Source organism: Hyperolius riggenbachi, chromosome 1 (assembly GCF_040937935.1).
Source record: "Hyperolius riggenbachi isolate aHypRig1 chromosome 1, aHypRig1.pri, whole genome shotgun sequence".
Lineage (NCBI taxonomy): Eukaryota > Metazoa > Chordata > Amphibia > Anura > Hyperoliidae > Hyperolius > Hyperolius riggenbachi.
This window is the reverse complement of record NC_090646.1, coordinates 586119383-586146607: the sequence shown is the minus strand read 5'-3', so window position 1 is coordinate 586146607 and position 27225 is coordinate 586119383. Positions and strand designations below refer to the sequence as shown.

Here is a 27225-nt window from a genome sequence, read left to right as displayed (position 1 = left end):
AAAAAAATTTGCTTTAAAGAAAACTTGGACAGCTATTGGTAAAAATTTTCGGCCTGCTGCAGCAACTACAGTAGTCGCTCGCACTTTAAATTTGGGAATGCGGCAGGTGGAAAGGCACATAAAAATTGGTGCAAGTAAAGAGGTGATATTAAATTCTCTTTACTGTGATGTTTAAAGCTATTCGCTTTATGATTGATGCGACTTCTGAATCACATTGATGACAGAGCTGCAGTGTTAGCCAATGTAGCTAGAAGGAATCTTTGGATAAAGACATGGGAAGTACTTTACCCAAAAATAAAGTGTGTACAATTCCACATTCAAGAGATCGATTATTTGGGCCAGATTTGGTACAGAGTCTCGAACGAGGCCAATATCACAGCTTCAATAGAGCAGAGCAAACCGAACGCCTTGTTCAGAAGCTCTGATGCACCGTCTAAACAAAAGGGACGAAAACCAGGTGGGAGGAAGACTCAGCAATTCCTTCCACTCTTTAAATAATTTGTGAAATGAATAGTACCCGTAAACAAAGGAAAGGGTTGTATGCAAAGATATCCCTGGTCAAAAAACCGACAGGAAATATTCGATTCATATGGAATCGGAAGCCAATAAATACATTCATAAAACATGTAAAGTTTCTGAATGGAGTCAATTTACACAGTTTGGAATCTTCTGATTCCAGGAGGATACAGGATAAGCATCGGTCTGAAAGATGCTTATTGACATGTACTGATTGAATCGAAATCCCAGGCATTTCTGAGGTTGCAGTGAGAAACGGAAACGGAATGTATCACTTTCAATTCCGTTGCCTCTCCTTTGGAATAAAATCGGCACCCAGAATATTTACAAAAATTATTTCGTAAATAGTTGCCGAACTTCACAGGAAAGAAAATGTGTTAAATTCTTACCAGTTAATGCACCATAGAGGTAGTGAGTACAGAACTGAAAAAAGCTGGATGAGTAATAAGCATAGAAAGATTTCATATACAACCATCTCGGATAATTCTGTGCCTAGTATTTGTGATAAATTCGATGGAACTAAAAATCGTCTTAGGGGAAAAAAATTGTTCAAGTTGATGAACTTAGCGTTTTGCCGGGCATACACGGCTCGGTTATTGCGCTGGATCGAGCCAGCGGCTCGATGCCAGCGCATCCCCGCTCGTGCGCGCAGATCGATTGGCGCTCGTCCTCTTCCTTATAAGCGCTCGATTCCCTGCCATTGTCCGCAGGCGGGGATCAGTAGGCGGGGGTCGAGCGGCTTGATCGGGCCAGCTGAATATCAGCTGGCCGGATCAGTTGCTCGATACACGGTACAGAAACGTATCGTGTATCCCCAGCATTAGAGAGTCTAGTGTTAGCAGAGGACAATCTGGAGTTGTTCACAGTTGTACACCTAAAGGGCTCAACAAACAATCTAGCAGACTTCCTCAGTCGGACTCAAATGTCGATTGTGGAGTGGACTTTAAATATAGCAGGTGGATAACCCAGATGTGGTGAATACCAGAGGTAGAGTTGTTCTCAGGAAGATAATGAATTCAGAGATGACTGTAATCTTAGCTGCACCCAGTTAAGACAAGAGATTGTGGTTTCCGCTATTGTTGAATATGAAGTTTGCAGGACCGATATTGTTACCAATAATGGACAATCTAATCACAGTTCAGGAGGTGAACATTCCTCAAGTAATAAATTTGAATCTAGCGGACTTGCTAGTGAAGTCTATCCTCAGGGGAAAAGGACTATCTAACAGAGTGATTGAATCTTTACTGAATAGTGAGAAAACGAACTTATATAAAATGTATGACCTGTGTTTACAGGAGTCTGTTTTTAAAGGTAGCCATACACTGTTTAGATTAGCAGCAGACAGATTATCAGATACATTTCTGATCTATCTGATGTGTTTAGGTGCATTGGGGTCAATGCAGAGTGATAAGCAATCTCTTCAGATCGATTTTAATTTACCAGCTTGTCAGAAAGATTGCAGTTGATCCTTCGATCGCAATCAGGCAATCGATTTGCGATCGATAGATCGATTTCGATCGATCGGCCGAAAATCGACTGGGTATGGGCTTCTTAAGTCTGCTGAAATAGGGACAATTTTGGATTTTTTTGCAAAACTGTGTTAATGGTCTGACCCTAAACACTATTAGGGTTCAGATCTCTGCATTATCAGAATTTTTTTTACACAAGCAGTTGGCTAATGATCCTTTAATTATTAGATTTTGAAGTCTGTGGAGCGGAAAAGGCCGGTTGTGGTGAAACCGTTTCCGAAACAGGATTTATCGACTGTACTAAAAGCTTTGATATTTTCGCCTTTTGTGCCAGCGGAAGACTTAGGGCCTGTTCAGACTATATGCGTTCCTAGCCGTTTTCAGGGAACGCGTACTTGTACCAAAAACGCATAGAAACGGCTCCTGATGCTTTTGAATGGGCTAGTTCACATGTATGCGTATGAGACGCATACGTTTCTCATCCGCATTGCTGCACGCAGTTCTGTGCGATACGCATAGAAACGGACGCAATGAAAGTCTATGGACGCGTATCAAAAACGCGTACTATTGCGTTTTTAGCGTCCGTTTTCCTCTGCGGTTCCCATAATTTTTTTTTTTTTTTCCCTGGGTCACGTGTTTGTGCAAAACGCAATAGAAAACTCATTCAAATGCAAGAAAAACGCATGCGTTTTTCAACTTGCGTTTCTTTGAATTTATACGCGTTCTACAAACGCAGCAAGTATGAACAGGCCCTTAGGCTTAGGACTTATAACGCTTAAAGCGGTCTTTTTAGTAGCCATAACTTCTGAAAGATGCATAAGTGAATTAGAGGCACTGTCATGTAAAGAACTGTCCTGCACAATATATGATGATAGAGTTGTTCTCAGAACTAGTGAAGATTTCTTGCCAAGGTCAGAGATAGGTTTACAGAGGTCAAGAAATTATATCTCCTTCCTTTTACACTAATCCATTGAATGAAAAAGAAAAGAAATGAAGTATGTTAGATGTAAGGAAAAATCTGATAGAATAGCTAAAGAAAATAAAGATATCAGAAAATCAGAAAGTTTATTTGTTAATTTTTCTGGCAAGTTAGTAGGAAAGGTATCAAAAAGACTATAGATGGATCAATCTGTGCATTGTGGAAGCATATAAAACCAGGAATTTAGAAATTCCTGGTGAAGTAAAGGCTCATTATACCAGGGAAACGGCTACGACCTGGGCTTGCAGAGCTGGAGTGTCTCCAATGGAGATATGTAAAGCGGCGACATGAAACAATATCAACACATTCATGTGCCACTACAAGTTGAATCGGATGACTGCAAGGGAGTTTGGAAGAGAAATCCTGGAAGCGGTCAGCCCGCCCTAAGGTTGGTGAGGTTTATTTCTTGCTCATCATCTCGTAGTATACCTGTCCTGGAGGGTTACTGGAAAAACCCTAAGCTAGCTAACGGGTAGATTTATTTTAGGTAACCCTCCAGGACAGGTTGCGAACCCACCCATTTTAAAATTAAGTATGTATATGTATATGTAATACTGTATACGTTATGTGTATATATGATAAACTGCAATGTATAATTAGGGTAGTCTGGTGTGTAGACCATGTTCAGGGTTTCTTGAATACATACTGCCGGACACCTGCGGTGGGTCTAAACTTATAGAGAGACCAAGTGGATGTTTCCTGTTTCCTGGGAGGGGCCAAATCTCGTAGTATACCTGTCCTGGAGGGTTACCTAAAATAAATCTACCCGTTAGCTAGCTTAGGGTATCTATCTATCTTTCTATCTATCTATCTATCTATCTATCTATCTTTCTTTCTTTCTTTCTTTCTTTCTTTCTTTCTTTCTTTCTTTCTTTCTTTCTTTCTTTCTTTCTTTCTTTCTTTCTTTCTTTCTTTCTTTCTTTCTTTCTTTCTTTCTTTCTTTCTTTCTTTCTTTCTTTCTTTCTTTCTTTTTTTCTTTCTTTCTTCTCTGTACTTGATTCTTTTCCTGAATGCTTTCTACTGAATCTACGGGACAATGATGCAAACATATGTCCAGGGACACAGGAGCATGGCTGTGAAGTCAGTTTATTTCAATGTCCGGGCCAAGATCAAGGCTGAGGTCCCAAAACAAGAAAAAAAAAAGTGGACCATAGTGAAAGTGAATCTAAGGGCTCCAGATTTAAAAAAAAAGGTTTTAACAGTATCCGATAGTACACATATTAAGAATTCAGTAATACAAAATTGTTGACTCTATTACTGTGAATTTTATAATCTAAGTGCATGCAATATAAACAGACCCTAAAATAATTCCTTCAAGACAGCTTAAATATATTGCATGTTTTCAGCAACTTTACTGCAGCCCAGGGTTGTAAAATGCAAATGTAGCAACAGCGGAAAGGCCTTAATGTATAAAAGTAATATAAATATGTATCGGTAATTAAAACACTCAAACTCCAAAAAGCCCTGGAGAATTGTGCACCGTGTTATGTCACCATGTTTGTTACATTGCTAAGAACAGTAAGATTGCTATCCATTTTCTTATTACCTTTTTTGATGCGTTAATTTGTCTTAAGGTGCCCACTAATGATACAATCTTGATTGTGCAGTTTTACAAAATGTATGCAGTAGAAGGGTAAGCTAAGTGAATACACTTTTAATGTGATTATTTAGGAAGTCCGTTATATTACATAGAAGTGGTAAGATTGTACAATCAAGATTGTATCATTAGTGGTCACCTTAACCGTACAGTTATAAATTTGTGATTTATGCCGTTTTGGGGCTATATAATGCATGTAAGCAAATGACCAACACTTGTGATCAAGTCTTTCTTTTGCTCAGCTGCCTATAGGGGAAGGCAAATCATTCCAGGGAGTGGTGGATCTACTGACTATGGAGACAGTTTGCTGGGGTGCGCGGTCCAGTGAAGATGGCGGGAGAATATTTAAGAGGATACCACTAAAAGACACGAAGGACCACGCTTTGCTGAGCTCTGCCACCCAAGCAAGACATGCCTTACTAGAACAAGTAAAGTTTTCAAGTAAATGCTCAGTGCTTTGAACTGTAGGCTGTAATTGTAGCGTTATGCATCTAGTTACGTTATATCTTCAGACTATGTGCAAATCCAGCTTTGCAACTTGTTTTAAAGCCCAACTGAACCCACAGTTGAACAAGACAAAAAAAAAATTGTGCTGCTCTGCTTGCATGCAGCTGTGCACGTTCATCCTTACAAATTAAAGGAACCCTGTAGTGTGGGAGATTTGGAGACTGTCATATTTTATTTCTTTTTAGCCACTTCACCACTAAGAGGGTTTTTTTTCCGCCTTAAAATCCAGAACAATTTTCACCATTTATTTGGCAATAACTTTATCACTACTTGTCACACCTAAATGATCTATGCATTTTTTTTGCCACAAATTGGGCTTTTTTTGGGTGGTAATTTTTGCTATGAATTAATTTATTTTATATGTATTTTAAAGAGACTCTGAAGTCTCTTAAAAATCAGCTTTTTACTTCAAAAATCTGTTTCTCATCCCTGCCCTACCTAAAACGCTGCATCCCCGCGGCAGCAATGTATTTTAAATATACATTTTTCAGTACAAATGTTCAGTGCACATTTACTATCATATGCACCGAAAGTAGCCGGGTGAATTTAGGATTTAGAAGCAGAGGATCAGCACAACCGTCAGTCAAGTAGCATTATTCACAAAGAAAGTCAGCAATGGCACCTGTTTTGTTACAGAAAACCTAAAGGGAATTAAAAGTGGCCAGTTAAAGGGAACCTAAACTGAGAGGGATATGGATGTTTCCTTTTAAACAATACTAGTTGCTTGTCAGTCCTGCTGACCTCCGGCTACAGTAGTGGTTGAATCACAGACCTGAAACAAGCATGCAGCTAATCCAGTCTGACTTCAGTCAGAGCACCTGATCTGCATGCTTGTTGAGGGGCTGTGGCTAAAAGTATTAGAGACACAGGATCAGCAGGACAGTCAGGCAACTGGTATTATTTTAAAGGAAAAATCCATATCCTTCTCAGTTTAGTTTCCCTTACAATTTACCTGTGACTTCTTCCAGCCCCCTGTAGTCATCCTGCTATCTTGCCTTAATTTCTGCTCTGTTCTATTTAGCCACTAGGCTGGCCGACTGGGCCAATCACAGGCTCCTGCACCTTTGTAACCCTGGCCGTGCACCCCTCTGATCACAGGGAGCGTTCCTTGCATGCGCCCGGAATATTCAGCAAATGCGCAGTAGCAATTATTACGAACTGCACAAGCGTAGAATGCGGCTATCCACGGGAGCGCAATCTTGAAGCACGGAGGTGCGTATTCAGCTTCCAGTGAGGCACAGCTGCTGTACGGAAAGACTGTGAGGGAACAGGACTACTATTTATTTAACAGAAGTGGATTTTCTCTTTCTTTTAGGAGTTTGATTATCTGTCAGTGTGATTCTGCTTGTTCTATAGTCACTGAACAGAATAGGTTAATGCAAACAGTGCTCCACATGAATAGCAGGCTGTGGAGTCAGTTGAGGAGTCGGAGCAATTTTGGGTACAGGGAGTTAGATTTGGTGGTTTCATAAAGTGAGGAGTCGGATTCAGATGATTTTTGTACCAAATCCACAGCCCTGGTAAGCATTAGACTATGGAGTCAAGGAGTTGGAGCCATATTGGGTATCTGGAGTTGGATTCGGATGATTTTTGTCCAGACTCCACAGCATTGATAAATAGACTGTTTGTTTGCATTCATAAATACAAGTACAATGTGATTTTTAGGATTTTCAGAATCGCTGACATCCGTGAATGTCATGGCCAGCTGTAGATACAGGATATATGCTACTACAAAATGGCGCTGACCTAGCTGCCACGGCACACATGAGCTCCCAGCTCTTTGATACTTTTCTTTGCTTCTGCTCCATTTTCGCTACCCTTAGCCAGTTTTCTTTTGTCTTCTAGTAAGTAGTTAGTAGTAGTAGTTAGTTTTAGATAGTTTTGAGTTTTTTAGATAGCCCAGCCACCTACCTCCAGCTCTGCCAAGATCGCCACCCGCTACAGCCCCCCCGGGCGTCAGGCTCCCAGCAGCGGCCAAGCATCAGGCAAGACACCGCCGAACCTCCTACAGCAGCCGACTACCTCTCCACGCCGCCAGTGCCCTCCTACAGAGCGGTCCCGGATCCACGCCGCCAGTGCCCTCCTACAGAGCGGTCCGGGATCCACTCTCGCCGGCGACTCGGGCCCTGCCAGGCCACCCATGCAGCTAGCGTATAGGGAACTGATCTCCCCGCTGCGCGGAGAGTCCTCCCCGGCAAGTCTGACGCTAGCGCCAGCAGCCCTGTCCGGCCACGGCCTCCTGGATATTCCCCCCGGCTGCCGGCCATCACACTCCGCTCGAGGAAGCTCAGGTCAGCTGCGGTCTACGTGAACCCAGAGCAGCTGCTGCCCACGCGTTGTCCGCGTGCTCTCCACGTGCTCCTCCACCAACACAGGCACATGAGAGCTCGTCCCTCCGGCATCACGGACTGCCCTGCATCCAATACCCCTGCCGACCCGGAGTCCGCACAGCCACAGTACCAGCAGATGCACAACCGCTCTGCCCCTCCTCCGCCAGCAATGCCGGGACACACGGACCCCCAGCGCTGAGGACCCTACAATCGAGTAAGGCAGGAGGCCCCGTCTGCAGCCGACCTGAGCACTGCCAGGCAGACAGACTGCACAGCGGACCTGCTCCTCCACTGCAGACGACTGCACAGCGGACCTGCTCCTCCACTGCTATACAGGGGACCATACTTGAGGACTCGGCTCACATCGCCAACCACTGGTTCTGACCCCGATAGGGTAAGAGATCATTGGGAGTGCACTGGGAAACATTGGTTTATGAACTGTACTAAAGCATGGATATTATGGACTGTACTGTTGCTGCATTGTAGGGGCTGTGCTGATGCTGTACTGTCATGCACCCTATCATGGTATGTTCTGCTGCTAGGCACTTCTATGGACAGTACTATGGACTGTTTCTGCTGCTAGGCACTGCTGCGCACAGTATTATGGACTGTTTCTGCTGCTAGGCACTGCTAAGTGCAGTATTTGACTGTTTCTCTGCTAGGCACCGCTACGCACAGTATCACGGACTGTTCTGCTGCTTGGCACTGTTATGCACCATATTATAGACCGCTCCGCTGACAGGCACTGTGATGCACAGTATCAGGGACTGTTCTGCTGCTGGGCACTGTCGCGCCACATATGGTCAGCCCTACTGCTCGGCACTGTTATGCACCATACTATAGGCACCCGTTCAGTCATTTGCTTCACTATCGTGGTGCACTGTTACCTTAGGCCTAATCTGTAGTGGCACACTGTTACCTATTCTTCTGGCCACTGTGGGGGCAGTGCTCCACGCTCTGTCCCGCTCCGCTGTCGGGCCATGTCTTCCGTGCCACGTCCCCTCTCCCCACGCACCACCTACACCAGGTCACAACTTCTTAGGTGGGAATACACTACAGCCCAGCACCCAGAGGACAGGCTCCTGTCCAATTCTGTTTGGAGACATGTACAGAAAATCACATGCAAGCGACGGAGGGGCTGCCGGGCGGGGGCACGCGTGAGGCTGCAGAGGAAAGGCCTGAAGTCGGCCATACCAGCAGTCCTCCTGGCAAACGTTCGCTCCCTCCCCAACAAGCTAGACGAACTGCGGCTCCTCGGGGCAAGAAGGGACCTCGGCAGCAACACCCCAATCTTCTGTTTTACAGAAACGTGGCTACACGACAACATCCCTGACAATGCCCTGCACCTTCCAGGCTACAATCCCGGGCAGATCGTGATAGCACCCTCTCTGGGAAAAAGAAAGGGGGCGGCATCTGCTTCTACGTCAGCCCCGCTTGGTGCTCCAACACCTCTGTACTCGCCAAGAAATGCTCACCAGAACTTGAACTTCTACTGATCAACTGCAGGCCTTTCTACTCTCCCAGAGAGTTCTCATCCTACGTCCTTGTCGGAGTGTACATCCCACCCGATGCCGATGTCAAAGCTGCCCTGCGTGACCTTAGCGACACGGTCAAGCACTGGGAGACAACCCTCCCAGATGCATTGTTCATCATCCTGGGAGACTTTAACAAGGCCAACCTCCGCCAAGAGCTCCCTCGCTTTCATCAGCACATCGCCTGCCCCACCAGGAACGCAAACACTCTCGACCACTGCTACACGGTCTTGAGAGACGCTTACAAAGCCACCCCATGGACAGCTCTAGGCTCATCCGATCAATGTCTCATCCACCTGATACCTATCTACAGGAGGCGCCTAGGGACTGCTAAACCAGTCCTTAAAACAACCAAGGTATGGTCAAACGAGGCCAAGCTGCAACTTCAAGCCTGCTTTGACTGCACGGACTGGAAGGCTCTGGAAGCTCCAAACCTAGATGAGTGGGCCGACAACGTGAGCTCATACATCAGTTTTTGCGAGGACTCCTGTATACCCAGGAAAACGCACAAAGTCTACACGAATGACAAACCTTGGTTCTCCAAGAAACTTCGGCAACTGCGCAGAAGCAAGGAAGACGCACACAAGTCTAGGAACCATGAGGAATACAGGAAGGCAAGGAACATCCTTGACAGGGAATTGAGAATCGCAAAAAAAGGCTACGCAGACAAGCTGGAGCAGGACCTCTCCTCGAACGACGCACAAGCCGTCTGGCGGGGGCTCAAAGCAGCCACCAACTACAAGCCCCCCACCCAAAACGCAGTTCCCAACGCCGAACTGGCGGATAAACTCAGCGGCTTCTACTGCAGGTTCGAGGAACAGGAGGCTCCAGCGGGGCCCCCAAAACTACAGGTCCCCTTCACTCCACCCCATGCCTCAGCACCACCATGCCAAAACTCGACCCCCCTGGCTGTAAGTGAGACAGATGTGGCGCGCCACCTGTCTAAACTAAATGCCAGAAAAGCCTCAGGTCCGGATGGGGTGTCGCCGGCCTGCCTGAAAGCATGCGCACAGCAGCTTGCTCCCATCCTTTCCTCCGTCCTCAACAAGTCTCTTCAGAGTGGCAAAGTACCAACATGCCTCAAGAGGTCTACCATCATTCCTGTCCCCAAAAAACAGGGTGCCTCAGACCTCAACAACTTCAGGCCTGTTGCACTCACATCGGTCATAATGAAAACTTTTGAGAAAGCAGTCCTGCCCCTCCTTAAACACAAAACTGAAGCCCAGCTAGACCCGTATCAATTTGCCTATAGGGCAAATAGGTCAACAGACGATGCCATTAACATCTGCCTGGAACTCGTCAACAGTCACCTTGACAAACCAAATTCATATGCCAGGGTCCTCCTCTTCGACTTCAGCTCGGCGTTTAATACCATTAGCCCCCATATAATACAAGAGAATCTGGCTGAGCTCGGGGTCCACCCCACCCTTCAACTGTGGATCAAAGACTTCCTGACTAACAGATCACAGGTTGTCAAGCTGGGCTCCACCTCCTCGCAACCAAGGATCACCAACACAGGGGCCCCACAAGGCTGCGTCTTGTCACCATACCTGTTCTCCCTGTACACGAACAACTGCAGATCCTCAGCGAATTCTCTCAAGGTAATAAAATTTGCAGATGACACCACCATAGTCGGCCTGATCTCCAACAATGACGAACAGGAATACCGCCAGCAGGTTGACAGGATCTGCCACTGGTGCAGGGAGAACAAGCTGGTCCTCAACAATGCAAAAACCGTTGAGACTATCATCGACTTTAGGAAGCACGCCCCCACCCCGCCTCCACTGCACACTGGAGGGATGGTGGTGGAAAGAGTGCCCGGTGTACACCTCCTGGGCACCACCATCTCCAATACCCTGAAGTGGAAGGAAAACACTGTCTCCACCCAGAGGAAGGCCCAGCAAAGGCTTTACTTCCTCCGCCAACTGAGGAAGTTCGGCATGTCCCCAAAACTCCTGAGGAGCTTCTATACCGCAACCATTGAATCTGTCCTCTGCTCCTCCATCCTTGTCTGGTATGCTGGCTCCACCGATAGTGACAGACGCAAACTACAGAGGGTCATCAGGTCAGCGGAAAGGATCATTGGAAACCAACTCCCTGCCCTGGACTCCCTCTATAAGGCCCCGTTCACACTTGCGGTTGTCTGCCAAACGGACCGGATGACCTGACCGGATCCGGACCGGATCCGGATCGGAACCGTACGGTTCTGATCCGGATCCGATCCGGATCCGGTCAGGTTGCATCAGGTGTTCATCAGGATGCGATCCGGATCCGTTTGGCAAAAGTTACGTAAAAAACAAAAAAAATGTTGGGGTCTGGGAGGTCAGCAGAAGGGGGACCTGTGGAATCAGGCCCTCCGCTGTTTAGCACTCACCTCCACCTCCAACATGCTGCCAACATCTCCAGCTCGTGCTGCACCACTCCAAAATGCTTGCCCATGTGTCCCCGATCCAATATCGCCGCAACAATCCTCATAGGAAGTGGGGTAGAACATCCGGATTTTTAGCCAGTGTGTTGTGCGCTATCCGGTTCTCATTGATTTGTATTGGCCGGATGGTGCAGTCCGGCTCCGCCCCGGATACGGCTGCCGGAGGAGCCGGACCAAAAAATAGCGCATGTTGGAACGGACGCCGGAGTCCGGATCCGGTCCGGCTCCGGTCCGGACGAAACGGACGCATGTGAATGGTGGCATAGACTTACATTGCTATGCCGTGCGTCCGTTTCGTCCGTTCCGCATGCGGTGCAGCTCCGGCACGGCGATTCCGGATAGCCACCGCTAATGTGAACCGGGCCTAAGGCCAGACTACGCTCCAGAGCACTGAAGATTGCAAACGATCCCTCCCACCCTGGCCACCAGTTTTTCAGTCAGCTCCCTGTGGGGCGGAGGTATCGGAGGTTTCGGTCCATCGCGACAAAGACCACGAGACACAAAAACAGCTTCTTCCCCTCAGCGGTAAATTTGCTGAACACGATAAACTCTGCTCATGCCCTCCCCCCTTAGGCTGCCCCTGCTCCTCCACACTGACTTTAGGCATGTAACTCACCTGGTCAGGGAAAACTACGGCCTACGGTTATGTCTATGTGATGAAGTGATGGGAATGGTGGTTTATGGTTATGTTTATGTGGCTTATGGTTATGTCTATGCGATGAAATATTGTCTACTATGTTCTATGTCCTGATGTATCTTATGTTTCTATGCATACGCCCTGTATCTGTTGTGCCAAGCCCAATTCCGGGCACGACCCAGTCGTGCTTGGCGAAATAAAAGCGATTCTGATTCTGATGTGACACTTGTGGTATCCGTATTTGTCTGTCTTTAGTCTAAAACCTAGTTTCTCAATGTGTGGTACGTGTAACCCAGGGGGTACTTCTGAAGGTTCCAGGGGGTACTTTGGCTTCATATATTAACCATGAATAACAAATTTAGAGTTTTTTAGAAAATTATAAATGTTATCTAAACAACAAATTAATATTATAGCTAATTAATAGCAATTGGAAATTGTTTAGAACTAATTATTATGTACTATGATTAAATATATATTTGTCAATGGCTACTTGTGATAATGTTTACTATTGTAGGGGGTACTTGGTGAGTACAGGGTTTTAATAGGGGTACATACCAATACAATGTTGAGAAACACTGGTCTAAAAGTTGTATGAGACATTTTGTCATGATCTTTCTTTTTACATGCAGATTGCAGATTTGGATGATGAGTTTGCCTCGCTGATGCTGGAAGAATACAGTGCAGATTTTACTCTTATACCTCTTGAAAAGGTAACCGGTTTTATTTTCTGCTTTTGACACTGCAGTCTAAAGTCAAGTAGAAATCTATTAACCCTTTCAACTCTCGTATGCAAATATTCAAACAAATGCATTCACCGATTCACTTATCCAGGCACCACGGTTATCCCTACAGCTAAGTTAAAAGCCGGGGTTTTAGTTCACAGAAGAATGCATTCTTATGCTTAGTCAGCTATACTGCGCAGAAGTACCTAGGTAAACATAGGTGTCCTAAGTCTGGCCCTGTAACATGCATAGTGCAGACATTCAAACATTCATTGCATCAAACCTATCTAGGGATTAGGAGCACACATCCTGACGTCCTCTCCTGGGACAGATAGCGCATCATACCAATCGCACAAGGGAGCTAACGTAATGTATCCATGCGCACCATACACATACATAAGCATAAGCTGTGTGCATGCTAGCCACACCCCCTCCAGCACCTCCCTTTTCCTTAATAACTTATTTAATGTCCTAACTAGAGGCGATGTGCCTGGATATATGTGTTGTTGTTTTTTTAAAGTCAAGTAGAGACTTAAGCTGGTTTTCAGTTGTGCAAAACCCAGTCTGATACCCATATTGGAAGAAAGCAGTAGAAAATTGTACCGTTAGCCATCAGTAAAAGCAAGAAGTGTTGAGTCAGGATGATACCATTTATTAAGTTAAAAGTACTGTATGTATAAAAGAGTAAGCTTTCAGCCCTTGAGCTTTCGTCAGACTGAATCCTGTATGTTTTAAAGACAGCTTTATACATGCTTTATACATTGGAAGATGTGCAAATAAACTTGCACCTGGGTCTTAGTGCGCATGTTCATTTCTAGGGAATGCCCATTAATGATATAACCTTGATTGTACAATTTCCCCTTCTATGGTATAATAAGATGGACTACCCAAAGTATCCATTCAAAATATATTAATTCAGCTTGCCCTTCTACTACATAGATTTTGTAAGATTGTACAATCAATCCAGATTGTATCATTAGTGGACACCATTAGAGGAGCAGGAGACCTGTCATTTTGACTTACTCCCCCATACAGGGCTGGATCCAGACTTTGGGGATGGGAGGAGAGGGCTCATCCAGTGATTATCAGATATTAGTGATTAGCTTAAAGAGAATCTGTATTGTTAAAATCACACAAAAGTAAACATACCAGTGCGTTAGGGGACATCTCCTATTCCCCTCTGTCACAATTTCGCCGCTCCCCGCTGCATTAAAAGTGGTTAAAAACCAGTTTTAAAAAGTTTGTTTATAAACAAACAAAATGGCCACCAAAACAGGAAGTAGGTTGATGTACAGTATGTCCACACATAGAAAATACATCCATACACAAGCAGGCTGTATACAGCCTTCCTTTTGAATCTCAAGAGATCATTTGTGTGTTTCTTTCCCCCTGCAGTTCTCATCCTTTGAAGTGTCAGGCTGTTTCTTCCTGCAGAGTGCAGACAGCTCTGCCCCTATGTAGTTTTTGGTAGGGTAGGAGGCGCCCGGCAAAGTGATTTAGATCTATGTGATTCTATATGGTAGGTACAGCATTAAGGAAACAAAATGGTGTGATCCTACCTTCTAGATGTCCCTTATGGGAAATATACAGATCAAGTCGTATACTTGTATAATCGCAGTTTATTGGGGCACAGACAACGCGTTTCACGGTCAAAACCGCTTCCTCAGGTCAATAGAGGTGCCTTAAAAGTTAAAAGATAGCAAACAGCGCTCAGGCACAATTGTTATAACACATAGTAATAAATGAGAAACATATAGCGTATAGCATATAAAATATAAAATAAAACATAAAAAATAATAAAATATTAAATGTTTAAAACAAATGCAGTTATATATGTGCTATATCAGAATTTAACCTATTGGCTCATAATAACTATATTTCATTACTTAGGTGCAACACTGTATAATAGTAAATGAGATATGTATTTAAGACCATATATATAGTATATGTAGCCGATAATGCATATTATAATAGGATATATAAGATAATTGCATATGAAGAAGAAAGCATAATATATAGGGCATGTGGCAAATAGCGTTTGATGGTTCATAATAGCTATATTTCAGCACTTAGGTGCAACACTGTATAATAGTAAATGAGACATATATTTTTTTTAAAACATATATATATATAGTATATGTAGCAGATAACACATATTATAGTAAAGTATATACAATAGTTGCATATGAAGAAAAAACATAATATATAGGGCATGTGGCAAATAGCGTTTGATGTATATGGTTAGAGTGTGTATTAATTTATGATGCTTGGATTCGTGCACAGAAACATGCTGTTAGACTCACACTGTGTTGGAAACTGATACATTTATGTTCAGTACACTAGATTTTTCTATGACATATTAAGGTAGAGGTTCATGCCTAATAGATATCCGATAGGATGTGTCTGCAACTAATATCTATCCATTGGGTGTTCTTAGAGTGACAGAGGAACTGTTGGGCTGTGGTGCACTAGTGTTATGGAGGGCGATGTGTAAATGTAGCCCAAGTAGATCTTGTTTGCAGTAGGAGAGAGTTATAGTGGGCAATTGGGCGGGAGAGTGGAGGTGGTGGGTATGAGACCTTACCTATTTTTAGAAGGTGCCTGGATTCCGAGCGCCATAGCGCGCAATGGCAGCCGGAGTTCGTTTAAATGGAAAGGCTGTGCTGAGTACTTGCGGCGGATTCCGCGTGACTTGGCTGACGTCACCCAATCACGTGGGTACGCCCGTCACGTGTGTCAGGGTTAGCCAATGGGCTGGACGGTCAGGATGACGCGGCGGCCATTTTGGTTAAGGGATGGTATCCCATCATACGGATTGCCGTGTGGCTCAGCGTATGAAGGGTAGGGAGGAGACTAGATGTGGTGTGTGTCAGGGACAGCCAATGGGCTGTATGGACAGAGGGAAGAATCGTCCATCTTGATTAAGGGATGGCGCCCTGTTATCGTAGTGAGCTGAGTTATATTACGTGTCGTAGCATACGCCGCATCTATCTATCTAATAGAGTACGTGCCTCAACCTTGAAGCAAGAAGAAGTAGGCTTTCCATGAGAAAATGTATGCGTGCTCAAACGCCAAGTTTAACCATAGCAAGTCTGGCTTTGCAAATCCGGCCTAATTGGCTATTCATGAGGCAATGCTCATGCAAATATGCATTTGCTTTCGCATGCCAAACTATGCAGGGTCAAAAAACCAATACTGCAAAGTGTTCTCTCGCTGCCTGGGAACCACAGCGGCACCCCGGAGTGGGAGGCTGGGTGGCGCAGCCCCTCCCCCACAAGCGTGGCCAGCGCTGGGGAGAGCCGTCCGCACCCACCTCCTAATATTAAAAACAACCACTTACCTTAACGTCCATTGGGCTCTGCTACATGCGCATTCATTTTCTCATGGAAAGCATTTTGTGCAGTTTGTATCCTTTGGATGGCTTGCTCTGGTGGTGTGAACCCTGGAGTGAGTGCGCCTGTCCTCCCCCCCCCCCCCCCCCCCCCCCCTCTGGAGTGCTGTATGTGAGCCAGCCCTGAGCTCTAAAGCTCGGGGTGACCCATGCTTCTCTCCTTTCTCATGTGGTGCCCCCAAATTAATACGCATGTAGCAGAACGCAATGGACGTTAAGGTAAGTGCCTGTTTTTAATATTGGGAGGTGGGTGCAGACGGCTCTCCCCGGCGCTGGACACACTTGGGGGGGGTCGTCCACGCCACCCAGCCTCCCCCTCCGGGGTGCCGCTGTGGTTTCCAGGCAGTGAGAGAGCCTGGGACCCTGCGGTCCCCCCAGTTGTATAAAAAGGGGGCATTGGGAATCCTCCCCGTGGCGCTCCTGGAGGCCTGGAGCACACCAAAAACTGCTAGCAGATCCGCAAAATGCTAGCAGATTTTGAAACGCTTTTTCTTATTTTTCTGTAGCATTTCACCTAGCATTTTGCGGTTTTGTAAAGCGTTTTTGGTGTAGTAGATTTCATATATTGTTACAGTAAAGCTGTTACTGAACAGCTTCTGTAACAAAAACGCCTGCAAAACCGTTCTGAACTGCCGTTTTTCAGAGCGGTTTGCGTTTTTCCTATACTTTACATTGGAGGCAGAAATGCCTCCGCAATCCAAAAAATGCCTCACCTCGGGAGTATGTGTTTCAGCAAAACGCCTCCCGCTCTGGTGTGCACCAGCCCATTGAAATACATTACCCAAGCGTATCCGCAGCCGCAAGTGGATCGCAAAACGCTGCCGAACCGCTCTGGTGTGCACTAAGCCGGATAGTGCTAATGTAGCATGTAGCAGGGTGACTGCTTTGTGGTATTGGTTTGTGCATGCATTTGCATGAGCATTGCCTCATAATTAGCCAATTAGGCCAGATTTGCAATGTCAGACTTGCTAGGGTAAGGCCTCTTTTCCATGGACTGTGAATAGGCAATGAAATGGCTCTCAAACTCTCACAACTGCTCACTGCTGCCTGGTAACTGCTCACTGCTGCCTGGTAACTGCTCGCTGCTGCCTGGTAACTGCTCGCTGCTGCCTGGCAGCTGCTCGCTGCTGCCTGGCAACTGCTCGCTGCTGCCTGGCAACTGCTCGCTGCTGCCTGGCAACTGCTCGCTGCTGCCTGGCAACTGCTCGCTGCTGCCTGGCAACTGCTCGCTGCTGCCTGGCAACTGCTCGCTGCTGCCTGGCAACTGCTCGCTGCTGCCTGGCAACTGCTCGCTGCTGCCTGGCAACTGCTCGCTGCTGCCTGGCAACTGCTCGCTGCTGCCTGGCAACTGCTCGCTGCTGCCTGGCAACTGCTCGCTGCTGCCTGGCAACTGCTCGCTGCTGCCTGGCAACTGCTCGCTGCTGCCTGGCAACTGCTCGCTGCTGCCTGGCAACTGCTCGCTGCTGCCTGGCAACTGCTCGCTGCTGCCTGGCAACTGCTCGCTGCTGCCTGGCAACTGCTCGCTGCTGCCTGGCAACTGCTCGCTGCTGCCTGGCAACTGCTCGCTGCTGCCTGGCAACTGCTTGTTGCTGCCTGGTATCTGCTTGCTGAGCACACAGCTCAACAGTCCGTGGAAAAGAGGCCTTAAACTTGGTGTTTGATCACGCATAAATTTTCTCATGCAAAGTACTTCTTCTTCTTGTTTGAAGGTTGAGGCACTTAGTCTATTATATATATAGATAAATTGGTCTCCTTGCAATGAGGACTCATGGCTTCTACTATAATGCAGGGATGCTGGGAAATGTTGGCATCTGCTTTTCTTCCTACTTATTTATCAGCTGAATCCAGAGAGGAGAAGGGCCGTAAGGGAGCTTACCATGTGCCTTTGGTTCTTAAAACAAGTATTCTGTCTACCAGTTTGCTTTTACAGTATATGCTGTATGTGTTTACTTGCTATTCACTTGAAATTGTATATAAATCTCATTAGGCAAAAAAACAATGAACAAAACGTCTTATAGTCCAAATGCAGGAAGTTCCTAACTTGTGAACCCACAATTAGAATTGGACCGAACGGTTCGCCTGCGAACGGTTCCATGCGAACTTCCGCAGTTCGCGTTCGCGTCCCGCAGGCGAACTTTTGCGGAAGTTCGGTTCGCCCCATAATGCACCATAAGGGTCAACTTTGACCCTCTACATCACAGTCAGCAGGCCCAGTGTAGCCAATTAGGCTACATTAGCCCCTGGAGCCACTCCCCCCCCCTACTAAAAGGCAGGCAGCGGCGACCATTACGGTCACTCGTGTGCCTGGATTAGTGAGAGTAGGGCGAGCTGCTGCACACTCTCTCTCATAGGGAAAGATTAGTTAGGCTTAGCTTGTCCCTGGCTGCATACCTGTTCTGTGAACCCACCACTGCATACCTGTTCTGTGAACCCACCACTGCATACCTGTACTGTGAACCCACCACTGCATACCTGTACTGTGAACCCACCACTGCATACCTGTTCTGTGAACCCACCACTGCATACCTGTTCTGTGAACCCACCACTGCATACCTGTTCTGTGAACCCACCACTGCATACCTGTTCTGTGAACCCACCACTGCATACCTGTTCTGTGAACCCACCACTGCATACCTGTTCTGTGAACCCACCACTGCATACCTGTACTGTGAACCCACCACTGCATACCTGTTCTGTGAACCCACCACTGCATACCTGTTCTGTGAACCCACCACTGCATACCTGTTCTGTAAACCCACCACTGCATACCTGTTCTGTGAACCCACCACTGCATACCTGTTTTGTGAACCCACCACTGCATACCTGTTCTGTGAACCCACCACTGCATACCTGTTCTGTGAACCCGCCGCTGCATACCTGTACTGTGAACCCGCCACTGCATACCTGTTCAGTAAACGCGCCAGTGCATACCTGTACTGTTCAGTGAACCCGCCACTGCATACCTGTTCTGTTCAGTGAACCCGCCACTGCATACCTGTTCTGTTCAGTGAACCCGCCACTGTATACCTGTTCTGTTCAGTGAACCCGCCACTGCATACCTGTTCTGTTCAGTGAACCCGCCACTGTATACCTGTTCTGTTCAGTGAACCCGCCACTGCATACCTGTTCTGTTCAGTGAACCCGCCACTGTATACCTGTTCTGTTCAGTGAACAGTTTGGTGTATCAGTGTGAAGCAGTACCTTAATTACACTACCTGATTGATGTATACACCTGCAAGATGTTTTAAAGCACTTTAGGCCTGTCATTTAGCATTCAATATGATTTCTGCCCTTAAAACGCTGCTTTGCGTCAAATCCAGATTTTTCCCGGGGACTTTTGGCATCTATCCCACTCCGCCATGCCCCCCTCCAGGTGTTAGACCCCTTGAAACATCTTTTCCATCATTTTTGTGGCCAGCATAATTTTTTTTTTTTCAAAGTTCGCATCCCCATTGAAGTCTATTGCGGTTCGCGAACTTTAACGCGAACCGAACCTTCCGCGAAAGTTCGCGAACCTAAAATCGGAGGTTCGGCCCAACTCTACCCACAATGTGCCTGACAATATGAACCCACAAACCCGCTGCAATGTCTCCCTGTACTGTGCCCATGCTGAGGAGGACACAGGGGGACACATGGAGGACACAAGGGGACACAAAGGGGCATAGAGGAGAAAACGAGGCGGGCAGAGGAGGACACAGGGAGACACGAGGTACAAGAGGGCATGGTGTACAAAGGAGGCACATAATCCACAAGATGCCCCTTCACCATGGATGCACCAGGTTTAGTATATATTTTTTCCCCCTGGTTTCTGTCCTCTAAACCTAGGTGTGCCTTATGGTCAGGAGAGTCTTATAGTAAGAAAAATATGGTAAGTGAAGTGGCCTACAGCAACTAGTCAGAATTCTTTACTAAATCTGGTTTCAGCCAATTGTGCAAAGCAACCTTAGTCAGGGCTGTGGAGTCGGAGCAATTTTGGGCACCTGGAGTCGGTGGTTTCATAAACTGAGGAGTCGGATGTTTTTTGCACCAACTCCACAGCCCTGGTAAGAAATATACTAAGTAGTCGGGAGTTTAGGAGTCAAAGTCGGAGCATATTTTGGGTACCTGGAGTCGCTGGTTTCATAAACTGAGGAGTCGGATGAATTTTGCACCAACTCCACAGCCCTGATCTTAGTGATTTTAGACACTTTTGCAAAGTTTTACAGGGGACATTTAGTGAATCTCCCTCAGAGGGGATCACAGTGTGATGTCACTACCACAGTGCAAGGCCAGTTTCAGAGGAAAGGCAGTCGCCCTACAAATGTGTTTGGGATATGGGAGGAAACCGAAACGTTTAGAGTAATCCACACAAGCACTAACCGATGTAGATGGCTGCAAGTGCTAACTTCTTTTCCAATATGCCACTTCTCAGTATATTAAAATAATTACATTTTACTGAACTGATGTGCAGGAAGACTGATGGATTTGCATATGGGTTCAGCTGCTGTTAGAAGAAGCATGATGTATAGCATTGTGATATGTACTGTATGTAGATGCAGTGCTCAGGCCATGCTAACCACCCTCGTGTTGTGTGTAGTTACAGTCTGCTGTACGGAGGGTCACTCTAGCACGCTCTGCAGTACCAGTGCTTTGCGGGACTTCCTTGAAGAATAAAGGGGTGCAGCCCCTGCTGGACGCTATCACCTCGTATTTACCATCTCCAGAGGATTGTACTCATGACTTCATGTATGTATGAGTCAGTTTACTGTTAATTCCATGTTCAGTAATCGCAGCCTGCTCCTCTCCTCAGAGCCTGTATTTATCCTGGGAGTTAGAGCCACGTCACTTCCAGCTGGCCTTAGCTCCCATAGACTTGCATTAGGCAGTGTGAGCTACTGCACATATGGTGTATTGTTTATTGATGGGAGCTAGGACTGCAGGAGGGACTCCGGATCAAGGCAGCGGTGGCAAGCTCCTGGGAGGGGAGCAGACTGCACACTGCTACACTATAAGACAGCAGGGCTGCTGCAGTATTTTTCCAGTTATCATGGATGGGCATTAAGCCTATATCAACAGAAACACCTCTACACGCAAACAAAACTTCTTGGTTGGAGGATTTGTATTGTTTAGAGATCAGTTCAGGAGTATTTTTGAAATAGTGCTGTGCTTATTTTTAATCTGTGGTGTTGCGGCACGCGTGCGCAGAAGCGTATTTCTTCAATACACTTCCGCGCAATTTGATTTTCGTCTGCTTGGCTTGCAGCCAGAAGAGGGATAACCGTGCATTGCCGCGGTAATCCCGATGGCTGTTTTTAGCGATGCAATGCGTTCACTGCAACCATCTAATACTGCCGGTTAGCAGTGTGAAGCCATCCTAAAAGTAGAGGCTGTAGATATACACGCCGAACTTCCATGTACTTTCACATTTTACTTCCTGTAATCTGAGAGCTACCAATCTGTTAATTAATGGCATGTGTATGTATGTATAGGGAGGTATAGCATAATTGTCAATTATTGCATAATTCAACTGAAGTGAAGACAACCATCCACCAATTTGACATGGAGTCTTTGCTGGTCAGATGTGGACTTGTAGATAGGAGTCATACAGAGCTGTGATGATATGATGTGTATACTTCCTTGTAGGTCTTGGTACAAGGATGACCTGTGTGCTCTGGCATTCAAGGTTGTACATGACAAGCAGCGAGGACCCCTGGTCTTTGTCCGAATATACTCTGGAATGATGAAGTCTCAGTCTGCGGTGTACAACATCAACAGGAACTGCACGTATGTATAAAGAACTTCAGGGCTCTTTGCTCAAGTATGTTCATTTAGCTCAAGAGAGGCTAACATTTGTGAATTTGTAGGACCAAATATATTTTTATAATGCATCTATAGCATAATTGATATGCTAATTTCATATTCCATCCATCTTTAACCACTTCCTGCAAAATTGGTGTATATACAAATCCTATTTGTACACTAATCAGTGCAAATAGGATATTTAATAAATGCCCATTCTGCCGTTTTTTACCCCTGCAAATCTGTTTTGTGATTCTGTTTCCGATTTGCAATTCCGATTTTCCCTGAATGCAATCAACAGAAAAACAGTGGAAAAAGCGCAGTATGTAGTAACGATTAAATATCGGAATCGAATGTAAAAACTGATTAAAAATTGGAATCGGAATCGCATGCAGTGTGCAGGGAGCCTGAATGCACGTTTAAACTCACTTGCCAATCATTCTTAAAGAGGCACTGTAGAGGTGTGTGTGTGTGTGTGTGTGTGTGTGTGTGTGTGTGTGTGTGTGTGTGTGTGTGTGTGTGTGTGTGTGTGTGTGTGTGTGTGTGTGTGTGTGTGTGTGTGTGTGTGTGTGTGTGTGTGTGTGTGTGTGTGTGTGTGTGTGTGTGTGTGTGTGTGTGTGTGTGTGTGTGTGTGTGTGTGTGTGTGTGTGTGTGTGTGTGGTAAAGGGGATGGGACACTTTAAAAGTAACCACTATTCAAAAATGCAAAACATAATTTTTTTTATGTGGGGAGACTTTATCAGTGCTGCAGCTGACTTTGGTTCACATCTGGCAACTCATAAACTGCTGAGCTGCTGCCCAGCCTGGGGCTCACAGTCCCCCAGGACCCACTAGAGTTTAATATGCACTGTATTTTTTGGACTATAAGACTCACTTTTTCTCCCCCAAAGGGGGGGGGGGGGGGAGTCACTGTGTCTTATAGTCCAAATGCAGGAAGTTCCTGACTTGTGAACGCCTGCCAATTCCAACCTGCTGCAATGTCGGGGACTCCCTGCACTGTGCCCATGCAGAGGAGGAAACTGGAACCAGTGGAGGACACGGAGACACAAAGGGACAGAGGACACAAGGAGGACAGAGGCAGAGACATGGGGGACATAGGAGGACACAAGGTGGGCAGAGGAGGACACTGGGTACAAAGGGGACATAATCCACAAGATGCCCCTTCACCATGGATGCACCAGGGTTTAGTATATATTTTTCCCTTGGTATTTGTCGTCTAAACCTAGGAGCGTCTTATGGTCAGGAGCCTCTTATAGTCCGAAAAATACGGTATAAAACGGTGAGACAGGGATGTGGGTTACCGATTGTGTATCAATTTGTTTTGCTAATGTACATTTGTTTTCTGAATTTAGTAGAAGATAACAGACTGGCTATTCTTTGCAAAGCATATTTATTTGTGTATTTTATTTAATCACTATATTTAGACATTTCTTTGTGCATTTAATCACTATATTTAGGGAAAGAATGAGCCGTTTACTTCTGCCCTTTGCTGATCAACAAGTGGAAATTTCTTCCTTGTCTCCTGGAAATATCGCTTTAGCTGTTGGCCTTAAACAGGTGAGCAGAATTCCTATTCAGCTGTACTGCACTGCACTGTAAAACCCGGAGTCTTTGTCTCATAATCTTATGAAGTGCACAAATAGAACAGTGACATCCACAGGCCAGCCTTGGGATCAGCAAAACTCAGGTGTTCTGAAAATCCAATTGGAACGCAATCTGTGTGAAAAGGCCCTCATACTCCTGTGAGCTGTCGTTCAGTTCAGTGTTGGCCCTCTTCCTTTAAAAGACACCTGAGGTGAAAATAAACTGATGAAATAAATAATTGCATCTATCCTCCTCCTAGAAATGACTTTTTGATATCCCCCAGTTTTATTTTGTATTTAAATTTACTTTTTATATTTTTACTGTTTCATTGTCTCTGTTCAATGACACATTTATTGAAGTATGAAGCTAAAATATATGAACTGTTGACCCTTTTTATCCCTTTCTTGCTCTCAGAAGCCATTTTTTACTAGTAAAGTGTTTTATAGTTGTAATTCGTAATCACTGAGGGTTGCACTGTAGTCCGACCCGGCCCAGACCCAGACAGAAACTGTCACTTAGATATCTGATGTTTAACCCTCTCAGGCACAGAAAGAAACAAAAGTAACACAGCCTTGTTATGTATATGCTTGGCACTGTACATACACATGTCGATATCATCATGGCACATGTCACCTCGAGTATCCTTTAAGTGCCTTTTTACACTGAAAATCACAATGAAAGTACATACCCATGTGATTTTTAGTGGGCTTTTTTTACTTCTGGGATTACATGCATTTCATTGCGGTTTTGTAATGATTTAATTGTGTTTTTTGTGTGCATTTTCCATTTTCCATAGCTCCTCCTGTCTTTTCTGATGAAATATTTCATTGGACCTGCACAGTTGCAAATCTAAAGCTACTCATTTACTTTACATTTATTTTTTCCCAATTAGATAAAGTCTAATTTGGCAAATATTGTGTTTTCCATTGGCAATGCAATGGCCCCGACTTGGTGATGTCGATCATGGCTCGATTGCTGACGCCGATCGAAAACACAGTCGTATAGCATATGGCCGTCTTAAATTATAACCATAAACATACATATATCCAGGCACATCGCCTCTAGTTAGGACATTAAATAAATTATTAGGGAAAGGGAGGTGCTGAAGGGGGTGTGGCTAGAAAACAGCAAAAATCTATTAACCCTTCGCACACTCACATGCAAATGTTCACACAATTGCATTCACAGATTCACTCATCCAGGCACAACTGTTATCCCTACAGCTAAATTAAAAGCCAGGGTTTTAGTTCACAGAAGAATGCATTCTTATGCTTAATCACCTATACTGCGCAGAAGTACCCAGGTAAACATAGGTGTCCTAACTCTGGCCCTGTAACATGCATAGTGCAGACATGCAAACACATTCATTGCATCAAACCTATCAATGGATTAGGAGCACACATCCTAACTTCCTCTCCTGGGAAAGACAGTGCATCTTACCAATCGCACAAGGGAGCTAACATTATGTGTCCATGTGCACCATGCGCATACACCAGCATAAGCTGTCTGCATGCTGACAAACATACAGGGGAAGGGGGAGTGCACCGAATTGGACCCTAGCCACAGGGGTCAATGATAAGAATAAACATACATATATCCAGGCACATCGCCTCTAGTTAGGACATTAAATAAATTATTAGGGAAAGGGAGGTGCTGAAGGGGGTGTGGCTAGAAAACAACCTAATAATTTATTTAATGTCCTAACTAGAGGCGATGTGCCTGGATATATGTATGTTTATTCTTATCATTGACCCCTGTGGCTAGGGTCCAATTCGGTGCACTCCCCCTTCCCCTGTATGTTTGTCAGCATGCAGACAGCTTATGCTGGTGTATGCGCATTGTGCACATAGGCACATAACATTAGCTCCCTTGTGCGATTGGTAAGATGCACTGTCTTTCCCAGGAGAGGAAGTTAGGATGTGTGCTCCTAATCCATTGATAGGTTTGATGCAATGAATGTGTTTGCATGTCTGCACTATGCATGTTACAGGGCCAGAGTTTTAATTTAGCTGTTAAATTATAACCACTGCAGATCACATAATGAAGGTGCCCATACACACATTGATTTTTTTTTCATTCGATTACCTTCAGATTCGATCACTGTGATCGGATGGAAATTCATTCCTTTATGACTAACAATTAATGGGACAGGAAGGAAAATCTCATTTGGGGCGAAGCAAAAATGTTGGTAGATCAACAGGCCATAGTGTTGCACTGCATCAAACACTGGAATCCACTTCAAAAAGCGGATGGCAGCCGTTTTGCTGATCTCAACAGAATCGCAATTTGCATTTTTTTTTTCCAAAGCAATCGCCACCCTGTTCAAGTCTCGCTCCATCTCCGATGGCTTCATGGTGCAAACGCAGCAAGTGGAAATTGCAAACATGTACAACCACAACACAGCGCGATTGTGCTGCGCTTCCCAATGCAAAAAGGCCCTCACATCCATTATCGCAATTCATTATAAACACTACAATAATGGCCAAAATTAAATGCATTTTTAGATTTATTATTTTTATTTTTTATTTTTTTGTGTAAGGGTTTTTTTTCCCAGCTGCTGCTGTGTTGTGTTACAGTGATAACCAGGTTTCTTTCAGTCCCATCTCTTGAATTGCTCATCAAGATGACTATTATCTCTACATCTGTCAATCAAGCAATCTGTATCTCTGATTACCTTTCTCATTAATCCCAAATCATTAAAGCGGTATCGTCACCATAAAAATCAAATTTCAACAGCAACTGGTCTGAGTGTATTAAGTGATAAAGATGCTAAGCCTGCATTCAAAACTTTTTCTGCTGTTATGATTTGGAGTTATCACATACATAAAGAGCACTGGCCCTTTAGTAGTCGTGCCAAAAAATTGCATGCTGGGGGTTCTTTTTATCTATAATCTGCGTACGTTAAAAAGGGGCGCTGGGAAAAAAGGGCGCCGGGTTTTAAACGATAAACATGGATAAGGTTTAAAAAATATAATGTACTATATTTCGTTTAAAAATAATGTTTTATAAAGTTATAAATCATTAAATAATGTGCATGAAATTGGCAATTGTGAAAACGTTAATATTCCGTTTAAAAAGCGAAACGTATAATAACGTTTAAAAAAAATAGTAAGTAACCCTCCCTGTACCTACCCCTAACCCCTAGACCCCCGTGTTGGTGCCTAAACCTAAGACCCCCCTGGTGGTGCCTAAACCTAAGACTCCCCTGATGGTGCCTAAACCTAAGACTCCCCTGGTGGTGCCTAAACCTAAGACTCCCCTGGTGGTGCCTAAACCTAAGACCCCCCTGTTGATGCCTAAACCTAAGACCCCCCTGGTGGTGCCTAAACCTAAGACCCCCCTGTGATAAGCATTAATAACGTGTGAAAAAATATTGTGCTGTTTTTCGTTTAAAAATAATGTTTTAAAAAAGATTGTACTGTTTTTCGTTTAAAAATAATGTTTAAAAAATTATAAATCATAAAATAATGTGTAATCATGAGAAGCAGTTATAAAACAGTAAAAGTCTCCGGGCGCCGCTTATAAAACGTTATTTTTCTCCGGCGCCCTTTTTTCCTGTCGGGCGCCCATTAAACGATATTTATTATGGGAGTGAATGGCGGCGCCCGATTTGTCCACTTGCCTCAGGCGCCCGAATTTACTGTTCCCCTATAATTTATTCCTCCTCTTCCCTTTATTTCCCTGCCAGCTCCTTATCTGAAACCTAATCCCCTACTCACTTGTGTTTACAAGCAAGGCTAAGGCGACTCAGCGAT

General features: G+C 45.1%; 1 protein-coding gene across 3 annotated transcripts in view; it reads left to right on the top strand.

Annotated features, from left to right (window-relative positions):
- The window catches only part of GFM2 (GTP dependent ribosome recycling factor mitochondrial 2), a 70534-nt gene that overhangs the window by 17506 nt on the left and 25803 nt on the right, over positions 1–27225 (top strand). For all 3 annotated transcript variants that reach the window (XM_068248506.1, XM_068248524.1, XM_068248515.1), the window contains 5 exons: positions 4804–4989; positions 12625–12705; positions 20685–20833; positions 21731–21871; positions 23344–23443. In XM_068248506.1, the coding sequence (XP_068104607.1) occupies positions 4804–4989; positions 12625–12705; positions 20685–20833; positions 21731–21871; positions 23344–23443 (657 nt within the window). The remainder of the gene's footprint in view (positions 1–4803; positions 4990–12624; positions 12706–20684; positions 20834–21730; positions 21872–23343; positions 23444–27225) is intronic.